Below are 27,414 nucleotides of genomic sequence, written 5' to 3'. Positions count from 1 at the left end.
CAAAATGTCTTCATAGCTGGGTTCAGGGAGCCAATAGATGGTCATCCCATTTCATAAGAGGGCCAGTCAATATCACAGTAAGTGCATAGACTTTATTTACTCATCTGTCTGTCTGTCTGTCTGTCTGTCTGTCTATTTATCTATCTATCTTGCGTGCAACCCTGTACTCCTCCGCAAACCCTTGGGAGAAATTTTTTTAGCATACATTGAAGGGGTGAGAGTTTAGGCTTGGTGGTTCCTATGCTAGGAGAAAATTTAGGTGACTTGAGGAAGCAAAAGATTACTACAACCAATCCAGCAGCACTGGCAAGGAAAGAGACGATGACCCCATGTAAGACCTGCCACAATAATGCCTGGTCGTGGGAGCAAGGAGCAAGAGAGAATCTGAGGCCTGGAGAGGTGACTCCAGGAGTGGATTAGTATGACTGGAAATTTCCCATCCTGGAGAGGTCAGGAGACTTGCTTTTGCTTTGTAGACAAAAAGACAAATAAATAACAAACAACGGCACATTAAAGGGTGCCACCTAGTGGTAGAATCTGAAAAAACTCCAGCAGAATCTCAAGTCAGCTACCCTTTGGAGTTGATTTTCAAACAGGACTTCTTACTATGTAGTCTTGGCTGCCCTCAAATTCAGAGATCTGCTTGCCTCTGCCTCCCATGCTAGGATTAGTCATGCACCACCACTGCCTGGATGATAAAATAGATTTCATATAAAACACTTATCATGATCTTATTTTCAGATAGGGTTTTTCTATGTAGCCTAGCCTAGCCTTGAATTTGTCTCAGCTTCCCACCTAGCTGGGAGTAATAAAGGAGGAGCCATTGAGCCAGTTATGCCTAGTTGTTTCGGTGGCCATGTATGCACATGTGATTTTACAATGCACCATGTATCATCCATCTGTATACATGTTCCTCAGCAGAATTACAGCCACAAAGGTTGTTCCTTGGGACTGGAGAGATGGCTGCTATTCCAGAGGATCAGAGACCCACACAGTGGCTCACAACCATCGGTAAATGCAGTTCTTCTTCTTCTTTTTTTTTTGGTTTGTTTGTAGACCAGGCGAGAGCTAGTTCCAGGACAGCCTCCAAAGCCACAGAGAAACCCTGTCTTGAAACCAACCCCTCCCACCACCAAATAAAGACTAGTGATATTTAATGTCAGATTAACAACATTAATACCAAACGTAGTGCTTTTTTGTTTGCTTGTTTCTCAACAAGGCTTCTCTGAAGCCTTGGCTGTCCTGGAACTTACTCTGTAGATCAGGCTGACCTTTGAACTTACAGAGATCTACCTGCTTCTGCCTCCCAAGTGCTGTGTACCACATTCCTAGTTTGAAATATTTGCGTGTTTGTGTATGTCTACATGTGCAGAGGGTAGAGGACCACCAGGTGGTGTTCCTCAAGTGCTTTGTGTCCTCTATTTGCTATTTTGTGTCTCTGTCTCTGTGCTCAGCGGCCAGAAGACAGCACTGGATACCTTGGAGCTAGAGTTACAGGCAATTGTGATCTACCCAACATGGGTACTGGGACCTGAACTTGGGTCCTCTGTAAGAACAGCACCGAGTTCTTGTCATATTTTTAGCCCCTGTCCTCTCATTTTTTGAGACATGTCTCTTAATGAGGCTGGGGTTTGCTTTAGGGCTGAATTGGCTGGTGAGCCAATTCCAGGGATCTGTTGGTCATTTCCTTTCCAGCACTAGGATTACAAGTGTGCCAGCATACCCAACTTTTCACATGGTGCTGGGAAGTAAATTTGGGTTCTCATACTCATGTGGCATGCACTTTACCAACTTATTTTCCCAGCCCTGAAATAGTAAAAAAAAAAAGTGTATGGGGTGGTACATGCCACGGTACACATGTGGGTGTCAGAGGACATCTGCTGATTCAGCTCTTTTCACTTTTTTAAAAACATGGATTCTGGGGATCAAACTCAGGTTTCCAGACCTGTGCATCAAGTACCTTTACCCTCTGGACAATTCTGCTGGCCCTTAGATAATTATTTTTAAAGAGACTCAGAGGAGAGGACAACACTCGGCTCAAGGAATAAACCGACTAATGAACCACGGAAGTAAATGTAGCCAAGAAAGGTAGGACGTTTTATTTTACATACAAAAAGGGTGCAAACTGAGTCCTTTCCTCCCCAAACTGGGGAAGAGGTATACTTAAAGATCACATTTGTATTGTTCATGGTGCCCTATGAAATGGGCTACTCTGAGATAACATATCCAGACCCACATCCCATTTTCTCCAAAGGCTACTTCCTCTGCAGAGGAGTTTTCCCCAATGGTGTCCAAATCTCTCTATTGGAGGAAACATTTCAAATACACTTGAAATTGACATTCATTTAAAAAATACTACAAGTTTCATTTTTCACAGCTGCGTTTTTTTTTTTTTTTGACCAGTGCCAGGGTTTAGGAAACATTATGTATCTTTAAAAAAAAAGTAGAAAAAAGGCATTTAACAATAACTAGACACATCCACACATGAATTAAAACTGACCTCCACAGCTGATTTATACATCATCTACTTAAAAAATTGCAACCAACATTCCAATATTTTTTAAAGAGTATAATGGGTAAAACTTAAAAAAACACAAATAATAAATTAGAGAGTGTAATATATCCAATGGGAATTGCTGCATCAACATTACTTTCCATTGGTGGGGTATAGCATTTTTGGTTTCATCTTTTCTGCTGTTCTCTGCTTGATAAACAAGGCTCCTTCCCAGAGCCAGTTTGCTCACTGATCTGAGCAGCTCATTTGTCACACCGTCTCTGAGAACACCGAGGAACACTTAATTCCCAGAAGCCTGTGCTGCTTATGAGAGTAAAACACACACAGATGAGTGTACATATCCATCAGTAAAGACATGTATCCCCCAAGAAATGGCTCATGTTTCCTGAGACATTCCTAACAGATTATAAGCCTTCTAAAAGGCTTTGGTGCATGGGCTACCCTGGGATTTGGTCTGGAGCTCCCAAAGAGGGGTACCAAAATGTTTCACTCACCCTGAAAGGTGGGTTTGGGTTAATCAGGATGACAGTTGTCTGTGCATTGCTGGGATGACTGCAATGCACTGTGGCTTATTACCACAGATAATCCTCTGCTCTGAGACCTTAAAGGTAGTGATGGCACCAGAAAAGTGATTGTGATGGTGGGGCAAAGGGGGTTGGAAAGGGAAGGAGGAGAGAGAGAGAGAGAGAGAGAGAGAGAGAGAGAGAGAGAGAGAGAGAGAGAGAGAGAGAGAGAGAGAGAGAGAGAGAGAGATCCTGTCCACACAACTGAGGTTTCTTTATAACATCAAGTTTGGTAATTGAACTAGAGATATATGGAGTGCATGTTCACTTTTTTCCTTGATAAGCTGATGTGTAAATACTGGAGTGGGCTTCCTGGTTTTTTTTTTTTTTTTTGAGAAAATTTGTCAACTACTATTGCCTATATCCAGGGATCTACTAACTATTTTGATACAATAAGAACTCTATTGTTTATACTCAGTTACCTGCAAAAGAAGTAGGACAAACACCTTAAAACTGGTTATTGGATCAGACTCCCAAGACTGGTGAAGAAAACACTGTTCAAAACTCTACAAGCTCACAGAAGGACCATAGTGGCCTCTCCTTTTTCATACTCACAAATTAACCCCCTTAAAACAAATTCCCCCAACAAACAAGGAATTCTTATTTGATTGCTACCAACCCATCATGGGGAAGGCTGGAGTTATTGGCCATCAACATCTACATGGGACTTCCTTGAAGTCTGCAAAATCAAGAAACCCAGAGATAAGTGCTTGTCACCCACATGGCCAATCCATCTGGGTACTAATTATCCTGGCTCCCTGAGGGTCTCTGGAATCAACCTGCCCACTTGGGGCAATGGAGGGGATGGTGGCAGTGGCTTGGCAAAGGCAATGTTGGTTGTATGACCATGCAAACTCCTGCTCTTAAAAACTCAAGCCCTGGCATGACTGACACTGGACAAAGCATTACCAGGGCAACAAAACAGGAATGGAAAACTGGTCTCAGTATGGAAGAGGTGGCTGGGACACAGGAGTCATGTGGGCTTGGGAGGGATGTATTAGAAGATGAAGACCAAGTTCCTTTGAGGAAATGTTTTCTAGGCTTCTGAGAAAAACATTCTTGAGAAATGCAGCCATGCTTGTTCAACATGGAGGGGAATGGATTATCTTTTACATTATTTTTTAAATTAAGGCTATGATCCTTAGCAACCACTTTTTTTTTGGTTTTTCGAGACAGGGTTTCTCTGTGGCTTTGGAGGCTGTCCTGGAACTCGCTTGGTAGTCCAGGCTGGTCTCGAGCTCACAGACATCCGCCTGCCTCTGCCTCCCGAGTGCTGGGATTAAAGGCATGCACCACCAACGCCCGGCACAACCACTTTGATATAACATTATCACTCTTCAACTTCTGGCACTACAAGTGGTGCTAACACTGGACATCAACACGTAATAAGCACTACAGCATACTTTTCCCGTGTAGTAAACTAGAAGTCACTTTATAGGAGAAGATGGACACCATCTGGCTAATGGACATGGGCTGTTTGAGTTCTACGTTATTCACTAAAATTGAAAAAGAAACTAACATTTTCAGAAACCTTAGAATCCTTGCTGTCTCTGTATTTGTTCTAATTGAGATGAGAATTTTAACTGGAGACTTACCTAGTCACCTGATTTACACATACCTTCACAGACCCTGTTTGCTCCTAGACAGACCCAAAATAGAAGAATGTTAATTAAGGCAGTCATGAGTGCGAACTCTGAAAACCCACTTGTATAACTGGACACTTTACACCTTGGTGTAACCCCTGGCCTGCTTGCACCCAAGTCTGCTCAGGCTGCAATGCCTCAAGGACAGCAAAGCTTAAGGAAACTCCCAACAGTTGAGATGAGGACAGATGGAGGGAGTGCCTGTGCTCTGGGATATGGCTGAGCTTGCAGCCAGATAACTGACAGAAACTGGGATGTGTATGAAGCCTGATGTGCTGGTGGGACCGGAACAGATGAGCAGGTTGTTTCTGGGGAATTTAGTATATTTAATTTTAAGGAAGATCATAAGAGAATTGCTCAGCTTTGGGACCACCTTGGAGTATCAATGGCCTTGAAAGGATCACCACCTCCCTACATGTTAAAGGGACCTTTGCTACAAAACCCAAATATCTAGTAAGGGATTTGTGGAGGCTGGAAGGTGCCAACAGTGCATTAGGAAGGACCCTTCCCCACTCCCACAAACCACTCAGGTTCAACCCCTCAAGAGCTAGCCTATAAAAATATTTTAAGACAAAAAGAAGTCTTAGACCCAGCTATAGGGCACTATCCCCTGCAGCCAAGCTGGTCACTGCCTTTGCTTTATTGTGGAAGCAGGGTTGGGGAGGCACTTAGTGGGACAGAGAGTGCCAGGATGCTCTAGGCCTTGCCACCATTTCCTGGGATGAGGATTTTTAAGTTTCTGTAGGGGAAAGTCAGGTTGCCCACATGACAAACGAGGGACTATGTAAATTTCAACAATGAGCTTTAACTACTACATAATAAAAAGGAAGCAAATCCTTACACTCAAATTCCTTATGGGGAAGGGGTTTGACCTGATTTCTCCCTGCTACTCTGTTTCACGGACAAAAACCTTCCTTGTAAAGAAATGGCAATCTTTACAAATTCTGAACAGCTTTGAAGCCAGTGAAGAGAGATTCCCTAGCCAAGGTCCAACCGAACAGGCAAGGAGCATAAACTCTGCTTCATTTGATACTACTTCTGATCACAAAGAGTCCTCCAGCCCTCTACATATACAAGCAGAGTTCTGCGCTGCACTAAGTCACTAGCTGCTGCTCTCTGTGGGTAGGTCTTTATACCCAGATACAAGACCTCTTTGCACACATGAATAATCCTTGCCACAACTAGGGTAAGAAGTGACTGTTTGGAAATGCTACTAAAATGGAAACAGAACATGAGAAGAGTAGCCCCACACTGTTAACTACTAAAATGGAAACAGAACATGAGAGGAGCAGCCCCCACACTGTTAGCTATGCAACCGGTGATGCTTCATGGTGGTATGTCCAGTGAAGACACCTTGGTGGCGGTAGAGAGTGTACTGGGGAAAACATGCTAATATATGGTCATATTATCTGGAAAGAGTCTCTGTTCAATTATTAAGATCGAATTTTAGACCTTTCATTGCAGTTTCCTTTTCCCTGGAATTTCCCAGCACCAACCAATCTTACCTTCCCTGCTTACTGCAGCCCCATGTATCAAGTTCTAAGCCTGCTGCTATGGACCTGCTTCAAGATCACCACAGGCTTGGTTTCCAAGGCAGACCAGCCTAGATGCTCTAACTCAGTCTTGAGGCAGACATGAGACACTGGTTTTCTTTTCCTGGCCTTAGGATGCTGCATCCTGAGGCTTCTCTGGCAGTTGGAAAGCAGGTTGGTCATCCCCTTTTGTCCGCTACTGGCAATATGGTGGTGGCTGTTTAGTCACTAATTTTGTCCCCCAAGTCAACAGAAAGTTGCATGGCTATCTAGTAGGAAGTCCCTGGCAGTGGAGGAAACAGAAATTTTGCTTTGTTGTTGTTAAGTATCTCCTCTGTGAGATGAGGTGCCTTCTGGTTGGTCACAGTCTGGCTCGGTGCTCATCCCAAGTGCTCAGGAGCTGGGCTTTCAAGCTCTAGGCTGATTAGGTCAAGGGGCTCTGGTGGAGACTTTTCTCTGCAGCGGAGAAGATGAATGAAAATTCAAGTATGTTTTCTTGCCAACCTGAGAATTCACTCAGGATGACACAGAGTTTGGCTTCTTCTCTTCCGAGTGCTGCAAATCAGACTCTTCCCATCAAGAATGTCCTCTGGACCCATATTTTCTCTGAATGGCTTGGCTGGCCCATCCCCCTTGAAACAGAAAAAAGCACCCCCCCAATATAACCAGACACAATATGCATCTGCCATGTTGTTTAAAAAACAAAACAACCCCCCCCAAACTAAAAGTGCAATAAAGTCAGTTTCCTTTCCTTTGCTCAGAACCACAGGCATGTTTTGCTACAGCCGGAGCAAGGGATTTGCTTATCAAAAAAGCTAAGAACGCCAACACACAGGGACAGTAGACTGCAGATTTCTCACAGCTTGTGTCCTACAGTGTAACTTCACAGGAGGGAGGGAAGGAGGGAGGAACCTGAACCCTGTGGCCAGCTGGGCTGGGGGTCACCCAGGCATAGAGGGAGAAGAAGCCATACCACTAGACACACCTGGGAAATGGAGAAGTCCTCCAGCCCAGGTCTGTCATCTTCCTCCTACCTTCTTGGCCACACCACCAGCTTCTTGACAGAGCCTTTAGCTTAGTAGTTTTTATGCTGGAGAGGGTTGAGGGTGGTGTAAGAACCAGTAAAGGAAGAGGAGGGAAGAGAATAGTAGTCCTTGAGTTTTTGTGAATGACACCTTCACTGTAAACAATGGGAAGAGAGTCAACCAGATAGCCCAAGGGCAAGCAGTGGAGAAGCAGCAGCTCTGGACCCGCTCAGAGCTCAAACAGAGGGGATTGCCACTGGCCCACTGGGCCCTGGCTGCCTGCACTGGCTCCTTCTGGGGGCATCTGTTTTCTTCTTTTTGGTTTGGATCTCCACCCTCCCCCACAGAGGAGTCCCTTCCAATGAGAAATGGCAGGAACTGCAGGTGCAATTGGAGCCAGAGTCCTCAGGACTTGAGGACTCCTGGGAGGCACTGGTCACTTGTGTCGCTGAGCAGTCTTCTTCCTTTTCCTCTTAAAGAAACAGCAGCACCTGGAGCACAAGAACATTTAAGTCAGTCTAGAAGTCTCTAGCTTCCCACAGATCTCTGCCTGCTTCTGCTTACTGCAGGAGATAGGGTTTTTTCTCCTGGTGCCCACCCACATGGCCACCCACCATCTACAGTAGACACACACTGGAACAGGCTGTGTCTGTCAGAGAGATAAAGGTACCATCTGATTTGAGTTGCAGCCACTCCACTTGATTATCAAAATGTTCTCCATTAGACATGGCTGACACACACATTTGTGGAAGAAGGATGAAGAAAGCTTTGTTTCTTGACTAACATCAAACCCAGATTTTCCATGTGTCTAGAACCAAAATAGCCTGCACTGAATGCCCCTTGATACCAGCAGCAGCTCAATGCAACTCACTGGCCAGTAGGCAAGGAGGCTAAACTGAGGCAAATAAGTCTCAAGGTAGGAAATCTAGAACCCTGGCGATCACATGAAGTCAACAAATGGACTACAGATTCTTTGTGCCTTGTTCTTATCCCCAACATAATGCCTGGAGTAAGCAGAAGCTCTAGCTCATAAAGGACTTGATTTCCTGATGCGAGCACAGGTGCCAATCACCCCAAGGGGACCAACGCTAGAAGCCCAGGAGCTAATCAGGAAACTCTGGTCACAGGGAATTTCCCATTTAGTTCCCCAAGACTGCCACTGTTCCAGACAGGGTTAGCAACTGGTTTGTTTAAGGAAGAGGCTGAGGCCCTCCAAGTGCCATCTCTTGGGGGACAGCCTGCAGAAGAGTGGCAGTACTGGTACACCCTAACCCTGAAGATGCCATCCTTACTCCAGTCTTTGGACTAGGAAGTGTGGCTGTTGTATAGGCATTGGAGAAGGGGATGTTGAGGGCTATGGCAAGGTTGATGCAAAAGGTATGTTTTTTCCAGAAATGACAAATGGAAAATGAGAAGGGTGGGCAGAAGGCAGTGGATGAGTCAAAGATGCCAGATGATGGAGGAGAATAAAGTAAGTATAGCTCAGATACTTGATCCTTGAAAGAAAACTTTTTCTTAGCAAACTATCTTAAGTCTCTTACCTAGTCCTTCCAGGGTTCTTTAAAATAACTTTTATTATTTTGTGTGTGAGTGTCTTTGCCTGTATGTATGTCTGTGTACCATGTTTAGTGGCTGGTGCCCACAGAAGCTTGAGGACTGGACTTAGAGCTGCTCTGTGGTTGCTGGGAAATGAAACTGCCTTGTCTGCAAGAGCAGCAGGTGCTTCTCTGAGTTCTCTCTCCAGCCCAGCTCCTAGGTTTCAGTACAAGCGATACTCCTATAGAATAGACACTACTGCTCACTTCCCACACTATCTCCTCCCCTGAAGCTGATCCCTCTCCTTTTAGACCTCTTGTGTTATTTTATTTTCTCTCTCTGCCTCTCTCACTTTTTCCAGACAGGGTTTCTCTGTGTAACTTTGGAACCTGTTCTGGAACTTGCTCTGTGGACCAGGCCAGCCTCAAACTCACAGAGATCGGCCTGCTCCGTTTCCTGAGTGTTGGCATTAAAGGTGTGCACCACTACTGCTTTGGCCCATGTTACTATATTTTCTAACAGTGTTCCTAATATTTTCATCAGTAAAAAATTGGATAAAGTTTCTTTTCTCTTTTGAGACAAGAACTCATTATTATGTAGCCAAGGCTGGCTTCAATTGTGCAATCCTCTGGTCTCAGCTTCCCAGAGTTCTAGGATTTATAGGTGTGCATCCCATATCTAGACTGAGAAAGTTTCTTAGACTGCAGAAATAAACATTTGCACAGATAGCAATGTGAGCTTTCCAAGAACTGAAATTCATGAATAAAATGTGGAATTTTGATACAGGAGTTTCTTTACTTTCCTTTTTTGAAACAGGTTTCTCTGTGTAACAGTAACAGTCCTGGCTGTCTTGGAACTCACTTTATAAATCAGGCTGGTCTTAAACTCACAGAAATCTGCCTGCCTCTGCTTCTCAAGTGCTGGGATTAAAGGCCTGTGCCACAACTGCCTAGTGAGTCAGGGGTTTCTTAAGAGTTTTAAAATATTTTTTCAAAATCTGGTGATGTGTGCCTGTAATTCCAAAGCTTGACAGTTGGAAGGATCAAGAGTTCAGAGTTATTCTTGGCTACATATCAAGTTGTAGGCCAATCTGGTCTATAGGAGACCTTGTTTAAATAGATACATAGATAGTGTGTGTCCCAACCAGCCCTGTGTGTATCAATAACATTTAAAGTACTATTAATAAGCCGGGCGTTGGTGGCACACGCCTTTAATCCCAGCACTTGGGAGGCAGAGGCGCACTTGGGAGGCAGAGGCAGGCGGATCTCTGTGAGTTCGAGGCCAGCCTGGTCTACAAGAGCTAGTTCCAGGACAGCCTCCAAAGCCACAGAGAAACCCTGTCTCGAAAAACCAAAAAAAAAAAAAAAAAAAAAAAAAGTACTATTAATAGGTGTGAACCAAAGTGTTTTATATACATATGTATGTGTACATATATATATATACACACACATTTATCTAGAAACTGAATAAATTATTTATTTTAAATAAAAATGGTTAATGGCTTAAAATAATCCTTAATGGAAACATTGGGGAAGAATTCAAGAAAAAATCTGTATATATGTATTAGAAATGAACATTTGTTTAAAAATTTTTTTATTCACTTTATGTGTATGGATATTTTGTTTGCATGTATGTATATGTACCAACCATGTGTGTGCCTGGTCAGAATATGGCGTTGGATCCCTGGGGTTGAAGTTACAGATGGCTGTGAGTACCATGTGGGTGCTGGGAAATGAAACCTCTTGCTCTGGAAAGGCAGTCACTGATCTTAACTACTGAATCATTTCTCCGGACCTGAAACAGACACTTACCAAACTGAATGTCCAGAACTTAGTATTTATGTAGACAAGTCAAATCTTGTAGATTTATGTAAACAAGACATGAAGAACCAGGATTTCAAGGCTTTTTTTTTTCTTAAAGATTTATTTATTTGTTTTATGTATAAGTGCTCTATCTGCATGTACACCTTTATTCCAGAAGAGGGCATCAGATCCCACTATAGATGGTTGTGCACCTCCATGGTTGCTGGGAACTGAATTCAGGTCCTCAGGAAGAGCAGTCAGTGCTCTTAACCACCGAGTCAACTCTCTAGCCCATCAGTCTTACCTGTTTCAACTATGATTTTCAGTGGGTTTACTAACTGTAAAATTAACATCTGTTTTCACTTTCTGTGTGGAGAACCCTAAGATAATGATTTTTGTGTTTTCAAATAAAAACATCCCCCAAACATCTGAAATACTGGGCTCATTTCTAAATGTCAAACAGATTCTCTTTTACTTCCTCCAGGGCAATTCACAGGAATTAGCGTGTACTACCACTGAATCACCAGAGGGCACATGCATAGAGCGGCCATATTGCGCATTTAGAGCCCTGTACAGCTTCAGCATGGGGTAGAAGCTTTTAATCCCATCAACTAGGAAGGAGACCCCACAGTCTGTTCTCTTTTTTTTTTTTGGTTTTTCGAGACAGGGTTTCTCTGTATTGTTTTGGAGTCTGTCCTGGAACTAGCTCTGTAGACCAGGCTGGCCTCGAACTCACAGAGATCCCCCTGCCTCTGCCTCCCGAGTGCTGGGATTAAAGGCATGCGCCACCAATGCCCGGCTACCACAACCTGTTTTTAAAGCCTTTTGTTTCTATGGGTGACCACCAGCAAGAGGATCCAGATCTGAGGTCGAGTCACTCTACCCAGATGTGCTCCTCCTCAGAGCAAAGTAAGGACAAATGATTTCCTTTGTGTCTTAGGCTCCCTTTGAGTGATCAGAGAGTCTTTACAAGTCAGATCCAGAACTGACCAGGATTCTCCCCACAAGCCATCAAACACTCTTCCCACAGGCCTCTGACCTGACCACCACTTTTTCTCATTCCTGCACTGTCATCTCCGCATTCTCCTTGTGGATTCTCTTGTTTACCACACCCTCTTCCTCCTCCTCTGCTCAAGTCCTGCTGTACCTAAGAGTCTTCCTTGAGAACTAGCAGTGACTGTTCACCCTCTCAGTCTTCTGAGAATAACATAAGAATGCTGTAGACGTCCTTTCACATATACATGATTCACTTTATAGCTAGGTGACACCTAAGCCTCTTGGGCAGAGCCTCCCCTCACTTGCCCTGTTCCTCTCTGCCATCCCAGGTCTCTGAGTTCTATACACAAGGTTGGACGAGCATAGTAGGACCTAAAGTATATGCAATTGGGATCATGTGACTGACACCTCACAAGAAAAAAAATAGACCATGACAACACTAGATTACACAGACACATGAACAGGCCAAATGTCCTCTTTGAAACCCTAACACTACCAATCATATTGCCATAAAACCCAACTGTTATCTTTAATATATATCTATTCCCAGGCAAATCCCTGTGGACGATTTACCTTAGATAGTCAGAGTTTGGAAATCAAGGCCCAATTCAGGTATTGAAGGTAATTTTTCTAAATGAAGTAGTCAGAGTCCAGCAGGCTATTATCATGGCATAGACTGTGACCTTATGTGTACAGATAGTGTGGGAGGGTTACAAACTGTCACCAACATGAATCCTTCAGGGGTTTTCCTTCCACATCCCCATATGTCCTAATTTGTATTAAAGAAGTCTTTCCTAGAAGAAAAGACAGGTTCCCATATCCTCTCATCAAAGAATAAAGGAAACACATAAAAAAATGTCCAATCAACACCAAAATGTTGACCTTTCTTTCAATGAGTTCTCCTATTTTAGCAACTCTTACTATAGATGCAAAACTAACAAAAACAAGGCACTTATGGATTTCTTCCAAATAGCCTATTTACACATTTCAAAACAAGTTGCTAAAGGTGAGATTGATTATCTGGTGAGAACACTTCTGTAGTTGTTGAAACATCTAAAACCTTATCTTTCTAACCTTGATCCCTCTCCTTCTGATAGTAATAGTCATAACTTGGGAGAAAAGAATTGGAAGAAGGAAGTTCACTCATCTTAAAAAGAACGGTAAGTGTGGGTGTTGTGAGATCATTTTGGTAGGAGGGTGCAGTGATAAATGAGGTGGGATTGAGAGAAGAGAAGGAAAAGATTGACTTCTGGGTACAGGGCCTGCCCCACCCCACCTTGTGGCCCTGATCTCCCCAGTCTGGGTGGCTAAGACATAGGAGGTATATGGAATTCATTCAGTATTTCTAATGCTTTGCCAATCCCAGTCTAGTCAGGTCCACTCCCCTTGCATGTGGACTGGAGAGAGGGACTCACCACAGGTTGAGCATTTTCAGGCAGCTACAGAGTATATAAAGAGAAAAATACAGAAAAGGAAGGGAGAGAGAGAGAGAGAGAGAGAGAGAGAGAGAGAGAGAGAGAGAGAGAGAGAGAGAGAGAGAGAGAGAGAGATTAGTCCACGGATGAGATGGAAGTGACTCCCTGTGAGCATGCAAACATGCAGTATGTGTCTGTGTTTAGTTTCCTCCTGCTGAGGGAGGCTGAGCAGGCCACCTGGTTCACATTTAATAGGAGGCAGAAGCCTGACAGGAGGAACAATGTGGGAGCTGCATCTAGGGGATACAAAACAGAAGGAGCTGGTGGAAGCCTCAGGGTGGGCTTTCAGGAAGGCAGCAGGGGAGGAGCAAGTGACCTGGCCTGGGAGAATGCAGGCATCAAGGCTGAACCCCCTGGTTCCCACACCAGGTCTTGTACAATGCTTACCTAACTTCTATACTCCAATTCAAAAAGCAGCAGCTAGCACTAAACCCTTCTTAGACATAGGAAAAGTTAAAGAGATACTTTATCTTATTAGAAGATGAAACAGAGGGAATTCACTGTTTAGAAATAACTACTAGAGAAGGACCTAAAATTCTAACCACACTAATTCTCAGGAGACATTGGACCCACAATCATTATAGCTGAAGTATAAACAATAAAAAGTCTTATACTCTTACTATCACAAAAAATTGACCTAAAAATCATCTACCCTCACCATTCCTCCAACCATACTTCAACAAAAGTACTTGTACTTAGAAGAAAAGGGAAATCAAGTGTCCATTTTTTTACACTGATTAAAACCATCATCCTGTGGTTTTGTACTGCCTTTACATTTAACAAGTCGAGAAAGGGAACCTAAAACCAAAAGTTTCCACACTTTCCCTGTACTACAATAGAACCAACAGCCCTCCTTATCCCATCAACAGGCTACATCAACAAATGGCATCATAGCTGTGTGTAATGAGGGTTTGTTTGGGACACCTCATGACTGTCTCTGCCTCTCTGCCTCTGCCTCTTCCTCTGTCTCTCTGTCTCTGTCTCTCTTTCTCTTTTGATACAGTGTTTCTCTGTAGCTTTGGAGGCTGTCCTGGAACTCTCTCTGTAGACCAGGCTGGCCTCAAACTCACAGAGATCCACCTGCCTCTGCCTTCTGAGCGCTGGGGTTAAAGGTGTGCGCCACCACTGTCCGGCCACCTCATGTCTCTTTAGCTTTGACTTTTCCATGAAAGTGATCTAGTGAATGTATGGCTACTATATCCTTACCCCCACACATATCAACATAGATATACCATATATGCACATGGCTGAGCCCTGATAGTTCTTTAGGCAAGATAGATTGGTAGTTTATGAAATCACTACCAGAACCAGTATACAAAATGTCCAAGCAAGGCTTTGAGTGACACTTGGTCAAAGGCAATTGCTCTCTTTTAGTTTCTGTTTTTCGGAAGGTCTAAACCTGTAGCAGGAGGCAAAAGTATAATGGTCCCTTCTGCTAATGGGAAGATTTTCCCCTCTCTTTATATTTTAGTGTTTAGATTATGAAAGAACAGAACACACCTGACTGAACTCTTTCTGTATGAGTGGCCTCTATCTTCCACATTGAACACAAACACCACATTCACACACAGTTAATGTATACATTTACTAAAATGAGATGAAATGAATAGGTCTGAAATATAAATCTGCTTAAGGCCTAAGGCTAAAATTCATATGAACTTGGTGCTCAAAGTATAGTATTAGACTCAGGTCTAAATTTCTAAAAAGCACAGGTACAAATATGAAATGCAGAGAAAGGTGGAGTGAGGTGGGAAAAGGCATGGCTCTCTTTCAAGATCACAGCATGCAGAGTGGACCAATTTTAGCTGCATGTTAGAATTCCCTTAACTTTTAAATAAAATATTTTCATTACCAGGCCAGATACTAATAAATTAACCTCAAATATCTGGGTCCATGCAGAAGTATCTACATTTTCTAATATACTCTAGGAGATTCCAAAGTGAGAGTTCAGAAAATCAGACTATCTTATCATATAATTTATTGAGAATGAAAGAAAAAATTATAAGCATCATTAAAATCTCCCACCCCTGAGAAAGAAGACTGTAATTAATGACTAAACTAGTCCCCTCCTGGCTCACCTTCTCAATCTACCCCTTGTCTATAGGTATCAACAGGATGGAACCTAAGGTGCCCTCATTCACTTTTTTATCTGTTAAGAAAAGATTTCTTAAAGGCTGACTGATGCCCAGAGGTATAAGCATGTCCTGATTTGTACTAAAAATATGTTGCTTGCCCCAGGACTGGCAGTAGTTACTGACTTATGTTTCTCTAGCTCTCCCTACCTGATGTCTTCTTGACGTTTAAACCTAGATCTGAGTTTGGGATGGGGAAAAAAGGAAAAGAAGTGGTAGAAATGCTGTTTGCACAGCAGAATCAGCAGCTCCTTCCAGCCCAGAATCTCAGAGTTTAAACACAGACCATGCAGAAAGCACCGAGGGGCTAGCAGAAGAGCAAAAGACACACACATGCACGAGAAGAAGAGGAGGTGAGGAACTGCCTTCACTCTCCCGGGATTAGGGTCACTTTCCTCTCCCAAGAGTCTCGTATTTACAAGCACAACTGTCTTGTCTTGCCTGAAAATTACTTAGTTTTTCTAAGCCCAGACTGTTTGAAAGACAGCAAAACATCTCCCAAACCCTTGTTTTCATGGCCATCCATCTGGAGTGGTGAGGCAACAATTAGAAATGTGATACTATATATATACCAAGGCCCATGGTTTAACATTTTTTCTCTTTTAACACATAGGGAACAAGAAGCTCTAGAGTCTCCAAGAAACTCATGACTACTACCTACTGTAGTTTTCACTGCATCATTCTTTTAGTCCATCGTCTTTTGCTGAAGGCAGTCTAGAAAAATATAACTATCTGCCCAGAAATCAGTGCTAAAGAAGGGTGGCAGCATCATTAATGCAGCATGCACAAAACCAAAATGGTCAGAAGAAAGTTGTGGACACAAGCATGAAAAGTCCAGTCTGTGATGAGCAGCACACAGAGGAGACAGAATAGAGTTTCCAACCCATGATGAGACAAACCCTTTGAAAGACACACAACCCCTTTGAAAGATGAACGTACTTAGCTTCCTCCACTACCTCCACCTCAGCATGAGCCGTGATTGGTGCATTTGAGTGAGCTCCGGTTGGATCATCAACATTCAGCTCTCCGTTGGTTGAGCTGACCACCTGAAACAGAGACAGACCTCGATAAGCACCAAGGTTGTATGAAGTTCCTGCCTCCACCACAGTAGATTAGGCGAGATTAGGTCTCACACTTAGGTACTAGCCAGACAGGGTGTGGAATGTGTGTTTACCTGTGTTAAGGGAACACTGTCCTGATTTAGGGAGGGTTCCTAGACCTTTATCTTGTCAGAACACTTAATGATATAATCATACAATTAATTTCATATTGAGTGCCTACTTTGGTTTGCACTCTGCTACACTGTATGTGTGTGTATAAATTTAATCCTTATAAAACCCTTACTTAATATGTCACAATTATTTGTGTATTCATGTGTGTGTGAGGGTGCATGTGTATGCACACACCCACACAGCTAAAGGTTAACATTGGTGTCACTCTTCAGGAACCTTCCACTTTATTTAGGGAAAGGGTCTTTCACTGAGATAGGTAGCTTGCTGATTAGGCTAAGGTGGCTGGCTGGTTGGTGAAACCCAGAGATTCCCAAGTCTACACTTTTCCAGTGCTGGGATTACAAGGGATAGGCTATCACTAAACTGCCTTGAAAAAAAATTAAAATAAAAAACAAAACCAACAAACAAGCTGGGAGGTGGTGGTGTTCGTCTTTAAACCCAGCACTTGGGAGGCAGAGACAGGCAAATCTCCAAGTTCGAGGGCAGCCTGTCCTGAGTTCCGGGACAGCCAAGGCTACACAGAGAAACCCTATCTCTAAACAAACAAACACTGTGTATGTGGAGGTTGGAGGGTAACTTACAGGAGGTGGCTCTCTCTTTCTACTATGTGTTTTCTGGCTGTTGACCTCAGCTCATCAGGCTTTGGTAAAAAGTGCATTTACCTACTGTGCCATCTTGCTGTCCCCCAGCCCCAATTATTCTCTTTTAATGGATGGGAACACTAAAAAATTACTTAACCAAGGGTTTAGTTAGGGTCTATGGGCTTTTATGGCTCCCACCTGCGTCTGTCCACAGATTCTTTCATTTTTCAAAAATGTGTATAGTTTTTATTAAAAAAAAAAAACTGAGTCGGGCAGTGGATGGTCCATGCCTGTAATTCCATCACTCGGGAGATAGTGGTAGGAAGATCTCTGTGAGTTCAAGGCCAGCCTGGTCTACAAAGCAAGTTTTAGGACAGTCAAGCTGTCTTGAAAAATTAACAAAAAAATCCTACAAATCCTGTATGCTAACTTATAAAGGTTAACTCATTTGCTCCCTTGACTATCGGGGGTAAATTCTACCACTCTCAGTTTATTATACTACATAATTATAAACTTTGGGTAATGATGATTTAAAAAATAAATTCTCAAAAAGAAACCAAGAATGGGCACCAGAAACCATAAATAATCACACTTTCCTTCAGAAATTTCTTCATGGCTTTGATCACTGGTTTGAAGTTACTCAAACAAGACTGCTACACCCTTCTCTGTTGAGAAGGAAGACGGTAAAGACAAATTTCCCTTGGAAAACCAGTCTTATTTCAATGGCCTTTATTTCAGGTTCACTGTCATCCCATTTCTCACTGATGGTCCCCGAACTGTAAATGATGGCTCTCATTCCTGTCATCTGGTTCATGTGGACCCGATCAGGCTTGTCTTGCTTGTACAGTTGCTTCTGCCACCTGGTTTCATTTCCAGCACATGATTCCTGCTTATGTGGGTGCTGGGGAGTGGGAAAAGGGACCCCGCACAAACCACTCTGCTGTTAAAGATCTTGGCTGAAACATGGGAGAGAACCACAAAATAGGATAAATGGTTCAGATAGCTTATGGTATTGGGTAATAACTTCATCTATTTGAGACTGTTCTTACAGAATGATGTTAGGATTACATAAGGAATGGATGGGGGATACCTTGTATATAATATTGGAGGAAGCAGGAACTAGTAAGTAAGAACTGAGTTCTAAAATTAGGCAGCGGGGACTGGAGAGATGGCTTAGCAGTTAAGAGCACTGGTTGCTCTTCCAGAGGACCCAGTTCAACTCCCAGCACCCACATGACAGCTCACAGCTGTCTGTAATTCCAGTTCCAGGGGGTCTGACACCCTCAAACAGAAGTGCATACAGGTAAAACAACAATGCACATAAAATAAACACATAAATCTTAAAAAAAAATTAGGTAGCCATGGGTTTGAACTCTAACTGTATTGGCTGTGGGTGTTTGGACAAGATCTTCAATCTTTCTGTACCCCAATTTCCTAGTCTGTAAAATGGGGAAACAGTGATGTTTCTTCTAATGGAGTCACCATGCAGATAAGCCATAGTAAGTGTTCAGCCCAGAGCCATAAGACATAGTAATGGCTCAAAAAATATTCATTTAAGCTGGGTGTGGTGGTGCAGGCCTTTAATCTCACCACTCAGGAGGTAGAGGCAGGCAGATCTCTGTGAGTTCAAGGCCAACCTGGTCTCCAGAGTGAGTTCCACGATGGCCACAGCTACACAGAGAAATCCTGTCTTGAAAAACAAAACAAGATTCATCTTACTGATACTTTTATTTTCCTCAAGCTATGGGGTACTCACTAGCAGCTAATTTCCCAAAATTTTCTAAATGATCATAAAAAGGAAAGAGGGAGGAAATGTTTACTACCTTTGGGGCAGACAGTGAGTACTACCTATTGGTAATGTATAACCACCATTATTTCTACAAAAGAATAATTACTGCCCCCCAACCCTTATTTTGGACAAGGGTCTCATAATGTAGCCTTGGTCTGGTACCCACTATATAGCCTAGGCTATATAAACTCATAGTACTATATAAATCCATGGCACTGCTCCTGCCTCAGCTGCCACAGAGGTAGGATTACAACAGGTCTAGAATATCATGTCTGGCCTTTTTCTTGTTAATAAGACATGAGTAAGAAAATTACAACAATGATATGTGGTTAATTAAAAAAAAAGAACCCTACAACATTAAATTTGGACTTACCTGAGGAAGACTCAAATTTCTGCTAGTGATCAAATTTAGTATCTCTGATTAGTGGACAGCCTAACATTATACATATTATACAAAACAGCATTTTCCCTTCTCTGCAAACAGGTTTCTTCTGAATCTAATGACAATTTCACAATTTAGACAATAAAAAATTTTTTTAAAAAGCTGGGTGGTGGTGGCGCATGCCTTTAATCCTAACACTTGGGAGGCAGAGGCAGGCAGGTCTCTGTGAGTTTGAGGCCAGCCTGGCCTACAAAGTGAGTTCAAGGACAGCCAGGACTATACAGAGAAACTCTGTCTTGGGGGAAAAATAGACAAATCCAGAATGTGAAATATTGTATAAGACAGTTGACTTGGATTCTTCAAAAAGGATCAAGTTATAAAAACCTTAAAAAAATCACTGGTAACTGATACTGATTAAAAGGGATTAAGGTGATATAGAGATGACTCAGTGGTTAAGAACATCTTACAGAGGACCTGACTGAGTTCAGCTCTGATGCCCTCTTCTGACTTCTGGGAGCACTAGGCACATGTGCACTTACATTCATACAAGGAAAAAAGAGGTGGGACTAAAAGAGACTAATGAATTAGGTATAGTGGTATACACCTAAAACCCCAAGCTTCAGGAGGCAGAAACAGGAGGACCACCATGAGTTGGAGACTAGCCTGCGTTATATAGTGAGATGTGGATTAGCCTAGGCTACAGAGTAAGACTGTCTCAAGACAATGAAAATAAAAAAACAAAACAGAGGGATGAAGGAACTGAAAGAGAGGGAGGAGGCAATGCAACTGATGGGGTGCAGGATCCTGGTTGGAGTCCTGACTACAGAGGTGTAAAGACAGCGGAATGTGGGCTCTTAGGCATTACGACCTTACTGACTGTCCCCGAGAAGGCAACGAAGTTACTGCTCATGTGAAAGAATGTATTTGTTCTTAGGAGACGTAGGTGGAAGTGTGTGAGGCTAAAATAAACTGTTTCAACTTTCAACAAACACACATAAACACAGGCACATACACACCGCAAGTATGCAAAATTAAAATGGCAGAATCCTAACAATTTCTTTTTTTTTAATTTTTTTATTTATTTATGTATTGTGTATACAGTCTTCTGCCTGCATGCCAGCAGGGGGCACCAGATCTCATTCAAGGTGGTTGTGAGCCACTATGTGGTTGCTGGGAACTGAACTCAGGACCTCTGGAAGAATAGTCAGTGCTCTTAACCGCTGAGCCATCTCTCCAGCCCCCTAACAATTTCTTAATGGAGGTTAAGGATAGTCCTGACTTTTCTGTAGATTTGAAAATTTCAAATCAGAAGTTGGGGGAAGCCCAGCACATAAAGAAGGCTGAGAGGTTAAATGACTGTGAACCACACCCTGCTGCCTTCCTCAGTCCTGCTAGGATTCCTGTGCATGTATTTTCTAGCATACACAAACTGTTAGCACTGGTAAGTGGCTTATTCTATGACCACAATGGTTACACATGAAAGCAGTCACCCGAAAATGTACATTTATTTATTTAGTTTCGCAGAACTGGGGAATAAATCAAAGGCTGTGTGTATTCCAGGAAAGTAACTGAATTATATCCCCAGTCCTGAATCAATGATTTTTTAAAAAAAGACTTAATTATTTATGATGTACACAGTGTTCTGCATGCACACCAGAAGAGGGCACCAGATTTCATTACAGATGGTTGTGAACCACCATGTGATTGCTGGGAATTGAACTCAGGACCTCTGGAAGAACAGCCAGTGCTCTTAACCTGAGTCATCTCTCCAACCCAAACCACTGATTCTTTTTTTCTTTTTTGGTTTTTTCTCGAGACAGGATTTCTCTGTATTGCACTGGAGGTTGTCCTGGAACTAGCTCTATAGACCAGACTGGCCTCGAACTCACAGAGATCCACCTGCCTCTGCCTCCAAAGTGCTGGGATTCAAGGCGTGCACCACCAACGCCCGCAAACCACTGATTCTTAATGAACAAAATGTCATGTAAGATGTCTTGGCTAAAAGCCAAGTGTAGAGGTACATACCTATGTGTCTGAGGCAGGAAGATTGGAAGTGTGCAGCCGGCATGAGCTGCGGGGGGGAATTCAAGGTTACCCTAGCAAACTTACCTTGTGTACCTCTTCAATTCTACTAACATGAATTACTAGTAAGAGTAATTCCATAGACTTACCTGTGATTCTGGGTCATGGTACAATCTTATACTTTATAATAATTACTCCTCTCTATGAATTTCTACTTGGCCTATAAGCAGTGTCCTTAGGCAATCTAAGGAAGAGGTTATTCTCACTTTATAATGAATTTTTTACCGGTACTGGAAAGCACATAATTTCAAACAAATCAGGCACAAAAGGAACATTATTCCCCTTCCTATCCTTACACCTATCTGTATCTAAAACATGCCTGAAGCCCATGGTAGCACTCTGTAACCCCAGCACTCTGGATGAAGAGGCAGAATGACGGAGTAGAGACTACCATGGACTATACAGTGAGAAAAATAAAACCAAAAAATAAAATAAAAGAACCTTAAAGAAAATCTTAAATAACATGTCTGGGCCCTTTCTCAGTTGGTAGAGCACTTGTGTAGAGGTACAAAGCCCTGGGTTTGGTTCCTAATACCACATAAAACCATCTATGGTGGCACATGCCTGTAATTCTGGCACCAGGAGATACAGGGAGAAGAATCTTAAGTTCAAGGCCATTATGGGTTACATAGCAAGTGTGAGACCAGACTGACCCTGTCTCAAAATATAAAAATCTGGGAGTTAACAGGTATTAGTCCATACATTTACAGCCTGAATCTACTTCAAGTTTTCAGGAGAGTTTTTATATATTACTAGACTCTTACCTGCATGTACAACAGGATAAACACTATTTTGATAGGGCTGTATTATAAATCTAACTCCACTATTGATATTCTCTGTACACATGTTATAGGGCCAATAACTTTCATATTATCGACCATACATCATATGGTAGTTAACTATGATGTCCACTAAAGAGATCTGAAGCACCATAAAGAACTTTACAGATGTAATGAACTGCTTTCCTTTTTCTTTTCTGAAATGGGGTCTTGTTAGGATGTTCAGGCTGGCCTCAAATTCCCAAGCTTAACCTTCTCCAACTAGCTGAGACTACAGGTACTTTTCAAGACACCTGGTTCAAATTACTATTTTTTGGGGGGAGGGGTACAGTTCAAGATAGGTTCTTACTATATAGCCTTAGCTGTCCTGGAACTCACTGTGTAGACCAGGCTGGCTTCAAACTCACAGAGATCTACATGCCTCTGCCTCCTGGGTGCTGGGACTAAAGGTGTGCACTATCACACCCAAATTGAAAAGTGTTTTGTCAGCTGGGCTTTGGTGGTGCACACCTTTAATCCCAGCACTCGGGAGAGGCAGAGGCAGGCGGATCTCTGTGAGTTCGAGATCAGCCTGGTCTACTGAGCGAGTTCCAGGACAGCCTCCAAAACAATACAGAGAAACCTTGTCTCGAAAAAACCACCACCAACAACAAAACAAACAACCCCCCCCAAAAAAACAAAAAAAGAAAAAGAAAAAGTGTTTTGTCTTCCTGAATTCAGGCCTTTAAGGCAGATCTGTGGAAACACTAGAAAGATGGGAACCAGGGTATCTTTCCCATTAAATAGGTTAGAACCAGAATGTCCACACTTTATTAGAACAAATGCTCTTCATCTTGGCAAATTATACTCCGTTCAAGACAGATGATGTTGCAGGTTATTCAGGTTAATCCTGATTTCACAAAGTGCCTCTGCAGAGTGAAAGAATTCAGACACATATCCAGACATGGCAGTGCACTTCTGTAACTCCAGCTTTGCTCAGAAGGCTGAGGCTGGATGACTGCAATTTGAAGGCTAGTGTGGAATACATAGGGAGATCTGACTTTGAAGAATAAAAAAAAGAGGGGGGGACAAGCCAGGCTGAATGGTGAACGCCTTTATTCCTACTATTAGGGAGGCAGAGGTAGTGGATAGGAGAGAGTAGAACTTGTGAGTTCCAAGGCAGACTGGTCTACCTAGTGAGACCCTGTCTCCAAAAGAAAATAACAAACAAAAAAAGAAAAACAGATAACAATTAAAACAAAACAGATACACACACACACAAACAGGGACATCTGTTGTGGTAGAAATATTATTGCTTTTCAAGAAGCATAGTGTTTACCAAGTGTGGTAACTCATGCTTGTAATCGTATAATTAAGGTGTAGAATCAGGAAGATTGGTTCACAGTTAGTCTTGGTTGCATAGTAAGTTCAAGGTCAGCCAGGACTTGAGCTTCTGTCTCAGAAACTCAAAAGTTTGCCTGGAGAGATAGGCCAGTGGTTAAGAGCACTTGCTGCTCCCTGCAGGGACCCAATTTCAGATCCTAGCACCTACCCACATCAAGTAGCTCACAACTGCATTTAACTCTAGTTCCAGGGATCTTGTGCTCTTTTCTGTCCTGTTTAGGAACCTGAACATGTGGCACACATATACATGCCAACAAATTAAAAAACAAATCCAAACAGTTAAAGTTAAAAACAAAATTATTTTACATATTTTCACATATTAATGGTGAGTCAATAATTCTACCAAAAGTCTTATGTATGTTTGTATGTATGTATGTATGTATGTATGTATGTATGTATGTATGTATAATTATTATCATTATTTGCTGCAGTGCTAGGGATTGAACCAAAAGTTGTGTACATGCTAGACAAGCAGACTATATTAAGCTATACCTCTAGGTCTGTCATTTTCTTGAATAGCTTATTTAACGATATTATATCATAGTATCCTAGATTTTCATCATTTTGCTGAAATAGCCTCCCAAACCCCTGACTACAAGTTTGGTGAAAGATGCCCTTCTGTACTGGCAGTTGGGGTCACGTAGGGAGTCTCCTAACTTTTGATTACCCTGGCAAGTCTCTTTGCTTCTTTGTTGGGTAGGATCTCTTGTTCCCTAGATCCAACATATGCTTCCTTCTTGTCTTCACACATCTTGGTAACATATATCCTTTATAAATTCATATGAAAAGATTCATGAAGCATAGAAATTTTAAGTTGATTAAAAAAAATAGGGTCCTGGAAATTATATTAAAGAAGTCCATACTCATTCTTTGGTTGTCTTATTTTCCTTCTAAGGATCTCTTTTTCTCTTAAGAAATGTTATGGCCGGGCGTTGGTGGCGCACGCCTTTAATCCCAGCACTCGGGAGGCAGAGGCAGGCGGGTCGCTGTGAGTTCGAGGCCAGCCTGGTCTACAAAGTGAATTCCAGGACAGCCTCCAAAGCCACAGAGAAACCCTGTCTCGAAAAACCAAAAAAAAAAAAAAGAAAAGAAATGTTATGTTATTTTTTGGGGCTGGAGAGATGGCTCAGAGGTTAAGAGCACTGACTGCTCTTCCAGAGGTCCTAAGTTCAATTCCCAGCAACCACATGGTGGCTCACAGCCATCTATAATGAGATTTGGTGTCCTCTTCTGTCATGCAGACAGACGAGGAGGCTGGACAGACAGGGAGGCAGGATGTTGTATTCATAATAAATAAATAAATCTTTTAAAAAATGTTATTTTATGTATTTATTCCAAATGGGGGTGAGGCACATACCTGCCACTGCATACATGTGGAAGTCCCAAGACAACCTTCAGGAGTTAGTTCTCTCCTTCCATCATGTGGGTCCCAGGGACTGAAATCAAGTCATCAAGGCTTGGTGGTTCCTTTACCTGCTGAGCTATCTTGCCATCCCAAGGATACTGATTTTTTTTTTTTTAATTTTTCAAGACAGGGTTTTTCTGTGCAGCTCTGTCAGTCCTGGAACTCAATCTGTAGGTCAGGCTGGCCTCAAACTCACCGAGATCTGCCTGCCTCTGCCTTCTGAGTGTTGGGATTAAAGGTGTACGCCACCACTGCCTGGTCTGCTTTGCTTTCTTAATTTTATTCAATCTATTTGGGTTTTAAAATTGTTTTAATTTTTAAGGACTTTCTAAAATACTATTTTTATTAATTTATGTGTATGGGTGTTTCATCTGTATATACATCTGTGGACCTTGCATGTTCAGGGTCCGAGGAGGTCAGAAGAGGCCATTAGATTCTCTTGAACTGGAGATACAAATAGCTGTGAGCCGTCATGTTCGTGTTGGGATTTGAACCTGGGTCCTCCAGAGTAGCAGGCAGTGCTCTTTTGAGTCACTTCTCTCTTTCGTTCTTTTTTTTTTTTTTTTTGGTTTTTCGAGACAGGGTTTCTCTGTGGCTTTGGAGGCTATCCTGGAACTAGCTCTTGTAGACCAGGCTGGCCTCGAACTTCCAGAGATCCACCTGCCTCTGCCTCCCGAGTGCTGGGATTAAAGGCGTGCGCCACCAACGCCCGGCTTTTGTCTCTTTCTTTAAGAGATTGCTCTTTTTATTTGTTTTTTGTTTTTCAAGACAGGCTCTCTGTGTAACTCTGGCTGTCCTAGAACTCACTCCATAGCCCAGGCTGGCCTCGAACTCATTGAGATCTGCCTGACTCTACCTCCCTAGTGCTGAGATTAAAGTGTGCCACCACCACCTGGCAAAGACTGCCTTTTTGAAAACAGTTATAGTTTATTTGCTTTGGTTTCTTTCTTACTAAAGTTTCCTCAGAAGTATGATAACCCTTGACTATCTGCTCATATTAGAAGTGGTGGATGCTGAAGTCTCTACCCCTCCCTGAGGATTAATAGGCAGTTAGTGATTACTGTGAGAAGGAAGGGACATTTCAGTGTTGTAGGCACCAGTAAGTTGCCCATGCTCCTGAAAAATTGGAATTAAATTCACTGGCATGAGTTTGTACACACACACACCACACAGGGTCTGCAGAGTGAGAGCGAAGAGGAGGGTAATAGGTGGTGAATACATTATATAATGTATGAAAATGTTACAATGAAGCTAATTCCATATAATGTATGCTAATAAAACTTTTAAACAAGATTTACTTTTTATTTTTAATTATATGTGTATATGTCCAGTATAAGTGTGACAGTTAATTTTTTTGTCAACCTACAGAAGCAAGGGCCATCTGGGAAGAGCCTCAACTTGATTGTTGATTGCTGTGGGAAGGCCCAGGCCACAGTAGGCAGGTGGTCCCGGGGTTGTATAAAAAAGCAGGCTGAGCAAGCCAGTCAATACACAGGGTTTAATGGTCTCTGCTTCCTTCCTCCCTCAGTGACTGCAAGCTGAAAGAAGAAATAAACCCTTACTTCCCCAAGTTTCAGCTCATGGTATTTATCAAAGAAAGAAAACTAGGACAATGGGTATGTGTATATGAGGGCAGGTGCCCAGGGAGACCAGAATAAGGTGTGAGATACCCTCAAGAAGGAGTTAGCTGCCTGATGTACTTGGAACTGAATGGACTTAGGTCCTCTGCAAGAGCAGAACATGCTTCTAACTGCTGAGCCAGCTTTCCAAGCCCCTGATAAAACTGTGCATATCAATTGACACCATGACAACATACTTCAGGATGACTTGGCTATGTCAATTCACTGGGGAGAGTAATGCTACTAGTACCCTTCAATTTTCTTTCTTGCAAGTTGTATTTTACAGAGTATATTCCTTTACTTCTTGCCTGGAATGTCCAGACCTAGCTATTGGCTTTCTAAAGCAGTCAACCAGTCAGTAAAGATACTATTTACCTACTCTCCCTGTTAAGCACTGCACTTTGCCTCCAAGAGTACCTCACACCCTTTAGTCTAGAAACCCAACTTAAAACAAAAACAAACAAAATCTTAGTTTCTTCTTTAATTTTTTATAGTAGACATATTAATTTCATTTTGAATATGATATGTAAATATTCTCAACTTCCAAGAAAGAAACTGTATAACTCCCCAACGAATTTCCCTATGGCACTGGCTGATACATAAATTGCTGGCACACTGTGCATTTGGTAGTTCTGAAGAGGGAAGAACATCTGCTCTTCTGCAATGACAGACTCTTGGGTGATTCATTTTGTGTTGTTCTGCTATTTCACTTTGATTTTTTTTTTGTTTGTTGTTGTTGTTGCTGCTGCTACTGTTTTGAGACAGAGTTTCTTTGTGTCCTGGAACTCCCTCTGTAGACCAGGCTGGCCTCGAACTCACAGAGATAGGCCTGCCTCTGCCTCAAATGCTGGTCTGGGATTAAAGGAGTGTGCCACCACTGCCTGGCTTTGTTTGTGTGTGTGTGTGTGTGTGTGTGTGTGTGTGTGTGTGTGTGTGTGTGTGT

At 42.5% G+C, this 27,414-nt stretch overlaps 1 protein-coding gene and 1 long non-coding RNA gene across 12 annotated transcripts in view; one reads left to right on the top strand and one right to left on the bottom strand.

Moving 5' to 3' along the window:
- Positions 1 to 2,070: 2,070 nt before the first annotated feature.
- The window catches only part of Csnk1g1 (casein kinase 1 gamma 1), a 125,122-nt gene continuing 99,778 nt past the window's right edge, over positions 2,071 to 27,414 (bottom strand). For 4 of the 11 annotated variants that reach the window (XM_040740273.1, XM_040740275.1, XM_040740274.1 and 1 more), the window contains 2 exons: positions 21,229 to 21,274; positions 17,747 to 17,988 (listed from right to left, as the gene is read on the bottom strand). In XM_040740273.1, coding sequence (XP_040596207.1) covers positions 17,843 to 17,988; positions 21,229 to 21,274 — 192 coding nt within the window. In that variant the 3' untranslated portion in view covers positions 17,747 to 17,842. Of the gene's footprint in view, positions 7,770 to 13,027; positions 13,052 to 16,158; positions 16,266 to 17,746; positions 17,989 to 21,228; positions 21,275 to 27,414 lie in introns of those variants that run through there. The other 7 variants (XM_040740276.1, XM_021230367.2, XM_021230368.2 and 4 more) reach the window with 3 other exon arrangements.
- LOC121137637 lies at positions 10,232 to 16,577 on the top strand. Its single transcript, XR_005874924.1, has 2 exons — positions 10,232 to 12,772; positions 15,398 to 16,577. It is a non-coding gene; the product is annotated as an uncharacterized LOC121137637 (long non-coding RNA).

Source organism: Mesocricetus auratus, unplaced genomic scaffold (genome assembly GCF_017639785.1).
Source record: "Mesocricetus auratus isolate SY011 unplaced genomic scaffold, BCM_Maur_2.0 Super-Scaffold_100691, whole genome shotgun sequence".
Lineage (NCBI taxonomy): Eukaryota > Metazoa > Chordata > Mammalia > Rodentia > Cricetidae > Mesocricetus > Mesocricetus auratus.
The sequence above is the reverse complement of the archived record's forward strand: the minus strand, read 5'-3'. Positions and strand labels throughout refer to the sequence as shown.